Here is a 13398-nt window from a genome sequence, read left to right as displayed (position 1 = left end):
AGGAACGTGGGTCTGGGATGACCACAGAAAGGAGCTGGAGAGGTGGCTCAGCAGTCAGGACACGCACTGCTACTGCTGAGGACCCAGGTTCAGATCTAACACCCACACGGCGGCTCAGCTCACAAATGCCTGTACATTCAGCTGCAGTGGGTGTGATGTCTTCTTCTGGCCTCTGCAGACACTGCATGCATGTGATGCACATACCTGCATGCAGGCAAACACTCATACACATAAAACACAAATAAATAAATCTTTCTGTAAAATATGTACAAAGGTGCTTCTGGGAAGTTATTTAAACCAACAGTTCTGGAATACAAAACTTCCACAATTTCCCAAATACCAACCACTGAGCTCAGCAGTTGTATGTTCATGGGGGTGGCATTTATACTCTTACTCGCTGGAAGTGACACAGGACCCATTTAAGAAGATGGAAAGTGGTACAGACCAGGCCCCAGGGTCACTGCAAGGCTAGGTGTTTGTAATGGAGGCAATGCTGTACCTTGTTCAAAGTGCTGAGCACTAACCATGAAGTCCCCCACAAGTCCCAAACCATTCAACATGCCCATTGAGCATGGAAAGATCTGGAAAAACCCAGACAGCCCAGAATAATGACAAAATGAAAAATCCCGCCAGATAGCCACATGTCTCTTCAATAGACTATTTTCTCCCTCTTGGCCATACATTTACCAGTTTTAGGCACTGTGGATTTACTATTGATCAGAGAAAATTCAACCAAGTGGAGCAAAGTAAAGCTTAAGAGTTGGGTGAGAGGTCAATGGGAAGGCTTCATAACACAGAATCCTGTCCGCTTCTGCTAATGTCCAGGAATTTCCTAAGTTTTGATGAGTCTTTTTTGATGCCCACAATCTTCCCAGAATAATCTGGCCAACCAAAATGACTTGTGTACCAAAATGGTTTAGTATACCAAAGGTAGCAAGCAGGTCTCTGGACCTGACCTGCATTTCTTTTCTACGCCTCCACTGGCATGCCGGTGTGTATCTGAGGGTCCATCCCCCGAAGAAGTCAACGTTCCTTGTCACATCTACCATTTCTTGTCTTCTCTGATCTGAACATCTCTTCTGCCTCAATGCCTGTTCACTATAAAGTCAAGCCAATGCAAGAGTCAATTTCCTTCCATTCATCTGTGCATAAATCATATCCACTCTGTGATAAAGGATGCAAAATCAGACAGAGTCTTAGGGCATTTGCCCTCTGAAGACAGGGAGATTTGTTGAAACAGTTCCCTGGTACTCTGTGGTGGAGAAAGTCCCATCAGTTGCACTGTGCTCATGAGTTCAAACATCCCTACACCAACCAGAGCCAATGTTATTCCAGCCCACAGATTAGCAATGACTGTTGTTCAAACTGATGCAGATATATGCAAGGGAAAATGGGATCTTTCCTTCCCCTGATGTCAGTGGCAGTCATGTTGGTATAAGGTGAAAACAGCACTCTGCTTCATGGTGTTGGCTATTTAGGCTGAATGACTATTCTCCAGGATTTCTCTGTAAATACTGCTTGAGAACCACCTACACCAAAACTACTTAGACTGTGCATCAAATGTAGGTTCCTGGATGCCATTTCTACACGGTGGACCTGACCAGCAGGCTCAGTTCTGCATTTGAAGCAAGCTCCACCAGTGACTTTGCAATGCTGTAAGGTCAGAGTGTGCTGGCCCCACACAGCCCTCTGGACACTGCTGTTTTATCCTCCTCCATAGTCGGTCATCACTATTTGGCCTGGCCTCCCTTTGGATTGGGCTGGAATCATTCTGTATATGTGAAGGGACAGAATATGTACAGCTGAAATGGAAAGAAAAGATCTCCCCTCACTATATCTCATTTCTAAGTGTTTTATCTGGGCTGAGATTGCCCAGGACAGCTCCAGGGGGGCTCCGCTTCTGGTCCCAAACACAAGCATTGCTCAACTCTGCATAAACACCCACTTACCCAACAACAACCCTGCTGGGAATATTGTTGATAAGCCTAAAGTTATTACAAATAGTTGCATAATGTGCCCTTCCTCCATCCTATTGCACTAAAGAATAATTCTTCTTTTATATAATAGTGGGGTTTTTTAAGTTTTATTTTTATTTTATGTGTATGTTGAGTGCCTACATCCATGACTGTGCACCATGTGCATGTCTGGTGCCCACAAAGGCCTTAAGCAGGCATCAGGTCCCCTGTAACTGGAGTTACAGCAGGTTTTAATTCTCTTGGTGTGGATGCTGGGAGCTAAACCAGGTCCTCGGCAAGTGTTCTTACCACTGAGCCATCTCTCCAGCCCCAAATACATTATTTTCCAAGCCTCAGATGAATGTCCTGAGGGACACATTCACAGAGAATTTGTCAGAAAAGTGACCCAATCAAGTTAATTTTCACATCTGTGGATGCATCACTCTTCCCTCGCACTTGAGAAACCATTAATCTCATGTCTGCCAAGGAGATATAGGGAAGACCCATACCCAAGGCTGTAACGTACATATCCTATGCATGACATGGCAGTACGGTAACAGTATACAGTTGTCTCTCCCTACCCTAAACTGACCTCTGAGAGCAGAAAGCTTTCCATCTATGACCTCAGAGTCCAGCCTCCGCTTGTTTTCAGTGGAAGAGAGGACGGGAAAGACAGCAAGGAGCATCTCATGAACTTCAATCTCATCTTAAAACCCCAACTTCACAAAGCATCCAGGAAACTCTAAGGCACCTCATTCCTAAACAACAGACTGAAATGAGGCTCTGAAACCCAGTTCACTTGACTAGAGAGAAAGGATAAAGACACTAGAAAACTGTGAAGTCCTAGGGTGTGAGGGTAAAGAGTAAAGTCCACACAGCAAACAGCTGTAGAGGATGGCACAGAAAGACTCAAGGAACAGGCAAGCTCCCCAGCGTTTGGACCATCTGTGCACCCCACTTTCCATAGTTGACTTCTTGGTCCCAAAAATAATATAATAAATTGAAGATGTGTAAACATGTGGGAGAGAGTTCACCACTTAAGAGAATCCTAGGATAAACACCCTTGATGAAAACACCTTAAGGTTTTTCCCACTTCTGGACACTCAGTCCTGCCCATGCCACTGTCTGGGATGGGACACAGCTGCCTCCTCTCCTCCCCAGATCACTCAGGCATCTTCTAGCTCAGCTTCTGTACCTTCACCAGGGATGGAGGCTTTCCCCTAGCCAAAGTGCTCCAGGGCTCCTCCTCCCCATTCAGGTTCCTCTGCCTCTGCTGCACCTGGGTGACTAAGTACTAAGACGGTCTGTCTCACACAGCAAACCAAAGCCCAGGACAGTACACACTGTCTGTCTCCTGTTCCCAGCACTCAGGACAGTACAGACTATGTCTGTCTCCTGTTCCCAGCACTCAGGACAGTACACACTGTCTGTCTCCTGTTCCCAGCACTCAGGACAGTACACACTGTCTGTCTCCTGTTCCCAGCACTCAGGACAGTACAGACTGTGTCTGTCTCCTGTTCCCAGCACTCAGGACAGTACAGACTGTGTCTGTCTCCTGTTCCCAGCACTCAGGACAGTACACACTGTCTGTCTCCTGTTCCCAGCACTCAGGACAGTACAGACTGTGTCTGTCTCCTGCTCCCAAAGCCCAGCGAAGATCGGATGTGACTGGCATTTGAGGAACATTTCCATCCCAACAAAACACCCTTTTCTGGATCAACTTTGTTATTGCTTGTAGTTTCCTAAGCCCTGGGCAGTCTGCTCTGGCTGCCATGAATTACAGGCCTCTGACTGCCTTTCATGAGCAGGAACTGACGGCTGGTTATTGGGAGAGAAGGAACAACAGTGTGGCCAATCCTATTCCTGTTTGCCTGTTGGTTCTAAAGCCAAACCTGGAGCCAGTCAGAATCATCACTAGACCAGGTGCTGGCCCTGAGGAATGGTGCTGGTCTCACTCAGAGCTGAGACCAAATGGCAGGTTTCTAATGTACAGGGTACTAAGAGGCCACAGTAGTACACTGGCTACCTGGACCATCTGCCTCAGGACCCATCACCCTCTCTACCCATAAGACTAGGCTGGAAAAATTCTAAAAGACAAAATGTCGTTTAACAATTGGCTCAGAGATCCATGGGTAGTGATGTCAATGAGGGATCCTTGGGTTTAAAGATGTCCAAGGGAGTGCTTCACATAACTAGAATTTTTGGCACAGCTGAGCTCCAAACTCCTCCTTGATATTTCATGATAAGGATTGCCAGTTTTGACCTGGGGATGAGGGAGCCTAAGTGTCATGTGAAATATGATGGGGAGGTTGCCTCTGCTAAGAGCTGTGAGTGGCAAGTAACAGAGATTTGGCTAATGAAACTGCATACCACCTTTCAGACGGGCATGAAATAAGAACAGAGTCAAGGATAGTGAGTCAGATTACCTTTCCATTTAAGCTGGCTTAGACTGGTTTTCAGTCACTTGCATGCTAGAGGCCTCACTAATAAAACAGAACCATCACACTTAAAAAAAAAAAAAAAAAAAGGAGCCAGCAGCTCAGAGAACAGATGATTTGACATTTGACGCTGCTATAACTGTATGGAGTTTGGGGAGGGGTGATGGAGCAGTGGGGTACACAGGTGCCTGTTGAGGGTCTCTGTGTTCATCTCGTCTTTTCTCTCCACTGCCAAGGGAGAGATGGACAGGTTGTCTTGCTGGGCTCCTTTCTTCATAGTGGTCACTTCCACAGGAGGACACAGCCCCGTGCAGCCCAGCTTTCTGCAGAGGTCTGCCAAGCTCTACCCTGGACATAGACTTACTTAATTAATAGTGCATTAAAATGGTAAATCTTACAAGAAATGGTATCTCAGACTAGAAACCATCCTGGAAAAGTACCTGCAACCTTGGCAAACTACTTAATCTCTTACAGGAAATGTTTTATGTGTCATTATCTAGTGTGGGAAAAGAAGGCCATGTGTTAGCATCCAAGTAACTTGCCACCTGACACACAGCACAGACACACTTCACAATAAGCAAGGGGCTAGAGCTGGAGCTGGAGAGACACTTCGCAGTCAGGAGGACTCGTGCAGAGGACCTGGGTTTGGTTCAAAGCTCCTGCACCTCTTACTGCGGTTCCAACGGCTCTGCCCACTTCTGGCCTCCCAGGCTCCTGCATGAATGCAGTGCACATATAGGCACACATACATACATTTTTATGTAAACTCAACCTTACAGAAAATATCTGAATTTAGATAGTGAATGTGTTTGGTTTGAAATATGTCATATTGAGCAAATAAATACGATTTTTATAAAATACCTAATTTCTAGTTTTCCTCTGTCTCCTCAAGCAAAATAACAGTTGAGTTAATGGCTAAGTCTTGTCCCTCAGGGACTCTCACAGATTCAATTCTCTATTTGGAGCCACTTCTTGGCTTGGAAAATAGCTTTGCCAGCATGTACCAAGATGCCTGGCCTCCCAGAAATGCATTCCAGTCCTGTCCTGTGTGGAAGGGCTGCAAAGACCAGGGAGAGGTAGAAAACTCAGCTCACGAGGTCAGCAGAGAGAAGAGGTTCCACCACATATGCCAAGAAAGATCTAGCTTCTATCTGTCATGGCTAGACTAAAAGGAAGGTCAGAGAAGACAGGATGCTCTTAGGCCTGTCAACCCTTAAAACTGTAATTATCAGTGGTCATGTGGTTCAGAGATTTAAGACAGTAGGTTCATTAAAGGCATTCATTTATGTCTCCTTGAACCTGTTTAACCAAAATGACTTTCTGCTACACTCCATCACAAACCAACCCCATGTGGTGACAAATTAATGACCAATCTGCTAAGCCACACCACCACTTGTCACCAGCACCACCAACAGAGTCAACCCCTGTGCTAGCAGGAAGCCCCACTTGGCCCTGAAACTCATTGTAAGTGAGATGTTATGGTCAGGTGGTCGCTGCCACCCTTTTCTGCCATGGAGACCACCATATCCCACAGAGTGTGGTCCACGCGTGCTCTCATTAGAATTATAAACCCAGGTCACTCAAGAATAAGATAAATGCCAGCAAAAGCAGCACTTCTGACTCTTCAGGCTTACTAGAGGTAATTATCCTGGAGTTAAATGTCAAGGCTGGTTTCATGTGTGCAAAAGAAAGGAAATGTCATGTTTAGTGTAAGCAACGATATTATTTTAATCAAATCAGAAGCTCATTATTAGAAGATAAAGCTTGACACAACCCCGACAATAAGCTGTGTCTCCTGGCTTCCCACTGCTCAAGTTCCTGGCTGACTGCCCTCAGGCATGAAGTGGGGAGGCCTTGCACCATGATATGGATGGAGCTGTGGACAGGGTACACACCCGCAAACCACTCAGCCCTGTTGGTTGCAGGACCCAGGCCCCTCACACCCAGGTGTCTCTGGAATCCTGGCTAAGAAGCTCAGCTCTCTCAATAAATAGGCAAGGATAGTAGTACTCTTTTCATTGGATTGTTATATTAAATAATGCACAGGAAGTGCCTTGAACAATGCCTGACACACTGAATGCTCCATAAATGTTCGCTATTATCTATTTATGCAATGTTAAATCTTTTCCTTACTTCCAGTGGGTATTATCTCCATGAGAAAAAAAAAACTTGCTGTTTTTTAAAGAACATAGAATAAGAAAGAATTGTGCAACAGCCTGAGTCAGCGGCATACCAGAGGCTGTAGGAGAGAAAGGATTACATTAAACGTGCTCACTTTTATAGGTCAGAACCGCATACTCAAGAAGTAGTCAAATATTTACAAGGATGAGTGAAATGTAGAAATGAATAGAGGGAACTTGGTCAAAACCAAATCAGATTTGTAGCACTCTAATGTCTCAAACACAAACCACGGGGAAGCAGGACACATGGCAGCTAGGGATGGGAAGTGCTGTGTGGCTTATACATCCGCTTGCTCTCTGCTTCCTCCTGCTGCTGTTGTGTTCATCAGACTGCCCCCATTCTCTACCCACCAAGCCCACTGTGTTTGTTTTCAGTCCTTCAGGACAAACCTGCGCTGCCCACGTATTCTTGGCTAGTCCTCCTCTGCTAGAGTAGTCAACTCACCAGGGACTACAGTCTTGGAGAAAACTGTCTCCCCGCCTGGCAGCCAACAATTGCTGATAGCTCCAAGGCTTGCAGTGGGTTTGTGTGCCCATTTCCTCTCTGCATGCTGGGATCTGGTCTGGTTTGGGCTCGCCCAGGTTTTGGACATGCTGTCACATCACTCTGCGCTCACATGTGCAGCTGCCCTGCTAATAGCATCCTTCTTGAGGTTGTATTTGTACAAAAGTCCAGGCCTCCCTCTGGCCAAAACATCCCAATTTCTAGTCTTGATAAAGTAATACCAAGCTAAGTAACCACCAGTGCGTGGAGGAACAGCCATCTGGATGCCTTTATGTCCTTATTGGATCCCTAACTGTAGCCAGCAAGTCATGGGGTAGTTTTAATGTTTAACTGGAGAAAGTGACTGTCCATGTGCTGAGTGACAAGACACTTTTCAAAGCCTTAATTCAGGGGCTGCCAGTTCATCTCCAGCAATGTCACAGCACATCCAACACTCAAAAAATCAAAGAAACACATTCTAACACCATCCATTTCCAAGCTGGTCCAGACATGACTACCAGTATGTACAGTCACCTCTCTGAAAAAAGGGGTGCTTAGGACCACATGCCCACCAATAATCCCAGCACTGGGGAGGCAGAGTTCAAGAGTTCAAGGTCAATCTTGGCTACATAATAAGTTCAATACCACACTAGACTACAAGAGACTGTCTCAAAAAATAAGACAAAACAAAGTAAGGTAACCCTTCGCTTTTAGCTTCCCAAGATCAAAGGTCACTTCTAAATGTGTATCACCCAAGTCCAACAAAGCAATGTTAGTGGGAGATGGGTCATTTTCTTTCACAGTGAATTTCAAAAACCTGACATGCATCATTACCATATTCTTTTAAAGTGATCAGCAACTTCAAAACAAAAAGCTCCAGTTGGACATGGTGGCACATATCTTTAATCCCAACACTGGGATCTCTTTGAGTTCAAGGCCAGCCTGGTCTACAAAATGAGTTGTAGAGACAGCCAGAGCTATTACACAGAGAAACCGTGTTTCTAAAAACAAAACAAAACAAAAAAAGCCCCAAAATAATAGCCAAGAAGCTAAGGTTTTGTCAACCTGGAGCAAGGGCTGGCTCACTAAGAGTGATCAGGCTGGTCAAGCCACTGCCACCCTAGCCAGACTTCATATATTATCCCTAGAGTGGCCTGTTTCTAAAGAAAGCACTCTTCTCTCCCTGGTGTCTGAGGGCCCAGGCTTGTCCAAGTGACACAACTAAAGGTACCTAGACCTGCCCCAAAAGGATGTCTGTTGAGTTCATGACACTTTAAAGAGGTTAATGGCATTCAATTATATCTGAGCCACTGAGGAGACCAGATGATTCCGTGAAGCGTAGAAAATGGTTGATGATTGATGGTGTTTGCAAATATTTTAACATCTTTGGATGTTTTTAATGGCTTGCTGAACCAAATTGTCATTTTTACAAACGACACACTGTTAAAAGCGCTGGTTTGGCACCTAACTGCTCCAGGAGCTTCCCTCTTTCATGCTTAAACCTTGGACCTCTCTTCAAAACAGTCATCAAGGCAGTGTTCTTAACCATCCTGGGAACTGTCTAGTATGTTTGTTTAAAGGATGAATCACAGCGCCTGTCCTCAAAAAGGTGCCTAGCCCAATTGTCACCAGAGAGGCTTCATCCAGTAACGGGTGGTAACAAATTCAGACCCACAGCCAACGTTAGGTGGAGCTCAGGGAATCCTGCTGAAGAGAGGGAGGAAGGATTGTAGAAGGCAGAGGGGTCAAGGACATCACAAGAAAACTCACAGAATCAACTAACCTGGGCTCATAGGGGATCACAGAGTATGGACGGACAACCAGAGAGCCTGCATGGGACCAACTTAGCCCCTCTACATACATATCTACAGTTGTGCAGCTTGGTCTACGTGTGGGACTCCTAACAGTGGGAGCAGGAGCTGTTGCTAACACTTTGGCTAGCTTTTGGGAACCTATTCATCATACTGGGTGGCCTTGCCCAGCCTAAATACAAGAGGAGGTGCTTAGTTTTACTGCAACTTGATATGCCATGTTTTGTTGATATCCATGGGAGGCCTGCCCCTTTCTGAACAGAAAAGGAGGAGTGGATGAGGGGGCACAGAGGGAAGGTGGGGAAGGGAATGGGAGGGGAGGAGGGAAGGGAGGTCAGGATGTAAAATAAATAAATAATTTAATTAATAAAAACAAAACAAAAAGGCTGGATGCTGTAGTTCAGTAAGCAACCTGGATTTCATCATTAGTCATGTCCGGGGGCAGGGAGTACAATTTGATCTACTTTTTAAAAGTCAGGACCACCCAAAACAAAAAGAAAGAAAGAAGCCATTCACTTCCTTAAAATGAAAAGCTAAATGGGAATTAGGACATTAATACTCATGACGTACTGAGGATACAGACCTTTGCACAACCCAAAGACCCAAGAGGCAGGCACAAGTATTTTCACCCCACCCATTATTCCCTGTTCCAGAGCACCCACCCAGCAAAGGTGGCCCATCCTCTAAACCAAGTCCAATTTGCCCAGGTCTGTAAGAGTTCATCATGTACCTGGTTCCTCAATTCTAGTTGAAATGTAATAATTAAACAAAAGCAAAACAGTGTCTATACCTCCCCCATGCCCCATTCCAACCTGGCTAGGAATGGAAGTATCACAATCTGGCCATCAAAATCATAAATGGGCCATAGATGGCTAAGAGAACTTAGTGGGGGCTGTGAGATGCAGCTGGAATCTGCCTGTTGGGATTCAGCAGGCAGATCTGCTGTAAACAGCCCCAAATAACCAAGGATACTCAGTATATGTTTGAAAACCTCTTCCCTGAAGAAGCTGCCCACCATCCACTCCAAAGAGGAGAAGGGGCTGAGAGAGCATATAAGCAAGTCTGCACTCAAGGCTAAAGTTGCTTCTGCCTCTGGGAGGGAGCCCTAGAGAGGTTGCTATTTAGAAAGCACAGGCAAACATCTGGAGCCATTCAGTTCCACAGAGACCTGCTCCCTGCAAGGCCGGGGGGGGGGGGGGGGGGGGGCGGGGGGGACACAGGACTGAGAACGGGGCTATAAGAAACCCTGTGGAGAAAAGTGTGAAGCCACCTCTCTCCACCTCTGTATTTAAGCCGTGCCCTGTGATGAGAACAAGGGGTTCGGTGGTACCAGCCAGGTTACCACTTTAAAATGCACATACTGCTTTTTAAAAATGTCATAACATATAAACTGAAAACAAAAACAAAAACAACAATGCATTTGGACATAAAAGCCTTACTCATTATAAGTCTTGGATATTTTTACAATATTGAAAGCATCTTGGGGACAGGGATTCCTAATGTCCCCTGGAAGTGCTTGACCCCTTCCACCCAGTAAAATCTTTGAAGAAGCTGTGAACAGGTACTGCTGGGGGTGGGGGGAGACAGGCTGCTGGAACGACTGTGCCAGATGCTTCTTGCCCCATCTTCTGGGGGCGCAGAGGTGTGTGGGAGCCAGGACTGGGCCGGAAACAAACAGAAGCGCCCCTGATGCCTGGGAGTTTCTCCCCCACATCCCAGCACATTCGTGGGGGAAAAGGGGACGGATTCCCTGGACTGCCTGCTCCCTTTTCCCTTCCACTAAAGTCTGGAAGACTCCAAACCACTGCACTGTTCCCTGACATTTCATCAAGCTCATTGCCATGAGACCCCCAAGACTCCCCTCATGCCTGCCACATCTGGGACTCCCCTCATGCCTGCCACATCTGGCTCCCTAATAAATGAGCTACGCTCATCCAGTGGGGATTTTTGTCTGACGCAAAACCACTGCCGCTCCTGGGAGCTTCCCTCTAGGGCTTGGTAAAGTCAGTCTGCCATCCGGAGCTCTCAGACACTTTGAAGAGCCCCTCTCCCCAAGCTGCTTAAGGTTCGCGCCCTGTTTCCGTGCAGACAGCTGCGTCAGTCCTACAAGTGCACACACCTGGACCACAGGTAGCACGCAAGAGCATCCAGCCTTCCAAGTTCTCTTTAAAGTTCCTCTCAGGCTAGACCTATGGACTGTGGACCTCCGTGGGAGGTTTGAATCTACCATCCCTACCCCTTCACCTGCCTCTGAGCTTCCCCTATTTTCCACCCCCAGAGAGGGTGGCAGCTGTACTCACGTCTCGGAAACGGTTCCAGTACTTATCACGGTCATACTGGGAGACGGTGCTCAGCCACTGGTCATTGTCTAGGAAATTGGCGTTGTTGAGGGCCGCGCCGCCTGCGAGCGCGTCCAGGTGCCGGCTGTCCACTTGGAGGAAGCACCACGCCGCGGCGGCCGCTACGAGCACCGCGATCGCTGGCATCTGGGGGCAGGGCACACGGGCGTGAGCCGGCGACAACAGGGCGACCTCGAGCCCCTCGCTCCCTCCGGGGGTCTGGGCGCCTAGGGAGCGCACCAGCTGCAACCCGAATGATCACAGTGGGGACAGGGTGGTCCCTCGCACACCTGGGACGGAGGCTGCACCTGGAGAGCCCTTATGAATGGAGACAGCTACAAACGCAGAGGCTAGGTCAGGGATTTGGGGCTGCTGTCAAACTATAGAGGACCCTCTCACCTGCTCTCGGATGAGGGGCGTCAGTACCTCTCCCCAAAACCCGGATGCTCAATGTGCCAGCCGCACTCCCACAGACGGGGCCCACAGCTGTGGGGCAGGGATAGGGATAACGGGGTTCTGAGCATCATCCCAGGCTCTGGCAGATGGGGGCTTTTAGGGTGCCCTCAAGCCGGGCCTCCCATTCCCAGCTAAGGCGAAGGTCCTCCTGTGCCCTGCCCGCTGCTTCTGTGCAACAGGGGCGCGCAGAGATGCCCCCAGGCCCTGACCCTGTCGGCCCCGGGGATGGCCTCCGGAAGGTCCCAACTACGCCAATACGCCAAGTTCGGGCTCAGGGTTCTGCGGACACGTACCTTGGGGGCCCGCTCGAGTCCCGGTGACCGAGTTGCTGGGGCTCCTGTGCAGCGGTGGCTGGGAAGGCTGCTGCCCGCTGGTTCCCCTGCGCACCTGCCGCCTCCGCGCGTCCGGCCGCTTTGTGAGCCCGCAGCGCTCTGGCTCGGCTCGGGCGCGGCGTCCGCGGGCGGAGAAGCCCGAGCTCATAGCCGAGGCCTCTGGCGCCCCCTGGCGGCTACGTGATGCTCCGCGGTCCCGTCCTGGAGCATGATTCATTCGCTGCTCTCTGCAGGACTGACACAGATTTCAGGTCGAGGGAAACGAGGTTATAAGGCCAAGAAGTGCCCAGTGTTGGGAGACTCTCCAAAGGCAGGTGGTCGGGACACCTGGCTCAGAATCACTTTGGTGGATGGGGAGGCAACTTTCTGAATCAACATCGCTCAACAGGGTCTCCAAGAGTCTGCACTTTTAACGAGCCCCTGGATGGTTCTTGTGCACAGAAATACATGAGTGAATTTCTCCACTCCCTCGTCCAAGCCATGCACCCAGCATCTGTGAAGTCTGGTCCTCACCCACAGCCACCCGTGGGAGTCCTTCGTAACCATGCTCCAGCTTCAGGGACAGGGCAGAGTTCTGAAGCAGGAGGCTGGCCTTGCCCCAGTCCTGACTCCTCTTCCCAAATACTAAGCCATGTTTGCTTAAATAGGGCTGTGAGGGACTTAACACATTGCCCTTCCTGAAAACAGGGGCATCCCCTGCCTGCTTCTCTGTACAGCTGCAGCCAATGCCCAGTACTGTTAGAATAAAACTGACGGCGCGCACACACTCACACATCCACACGCATGCACTCACGCACACACTACAAGCTCAAACACCTTCATGATGCTTTCCTGAGACACACCGAACAGTCAGGTGCAATCCTAGCCCCCTGTAAACCTGGCCTTTGCCTCCTTACCTCTGCCTCTCACAATTTCCACCTCTTATTCTCACTTCCTACTCAGGCTAGCCCTAGGGTCAGACCCCAGTGGCAATGGTCTCCCTCCAGCACTGGACTCACTTTGGTCAAACTGGAGCCAACTGGAACCTACGAATGCATTCTGCAGCAGCAGCATCCATTTGTTCAGAGATTCCTGGTGCCTGCGATGCAGGCCAGGACCTCAGTGATGCTGTCCTGAGGACACAGTGTTGCCCGGGCTGCAAGCTCAGCGCACTGGAGATCGCTTATTCCAAGTGCATCTTCCTTGTGGCCTGGAACTGTAGGACAGCATGGGCTGTCTTGCTCTTGGCTGCCCCTCAGTGCCCAGGGTACAAGCACTCAGTATCACGTCTGAGCCACACTTTTCAAGGTGCCACTACAATAATGTGGTCAATTGTGAATTGTGCTGTAATAATTTGGCTATGGATGGCATAGATCAAGTTGGACTGTGATTTGTAAGCATAGGTTTAATTGCAGCTACTGTGC

At 48.5% G+C, this 13398-nt stretch overlaps 1 protein-coding gene across 1 annotated transcript in view; it reads right to left on the bottom strand.

The window, feature by feature from the left end:
• The window catches only part of Spock1 (SPARC (osteonectin), cwcv and kazal like domains proteoglycan 1), a 495109-nt gene extending 482995 nt beyond the window's left edge, over positions 1–12114 (bottom strand). The window contains exons 1-2 of the mRNA XM_052727130.1: positions 11957–12114; positions 11169–11354 (exon numbers count right to left, since the gene is read on the bottom strand). Coding sequence (XP_052583090.1) covers positions 11169–11354 — 186 coding nt within the window. The 5' untranslated portion in view covers positions 11957–12114. The remainder of the gene's footprint in view (positions 1–11168; positions 11355–11956) is intronic.
• Positions 12115–13398: the final 1284 nt, after the last annotated feature.

This window comes from Peromyscus californicus, unplaced genomic scaffold, assembly GCF_007827085.1.
Source record: "Peromyscus californicus insignis strain IS unplaced genomic scaffold, ASM782708v3 Scaffold_8__1_contigs__length_139910024, whole genome shotgun sequence".
NCBI classification, from domain to species: Eukaryota; Metazoa; Chordata; class Mammalia; order Rodentia; family Cricetidae; genus Peromyscus; species Peromyscus californicus.
The sequence above is the reverse complement of the archived record's forward strand: the minus strand, read 5'-3'. Positions and strand labels throughout refer to the sequence as shown.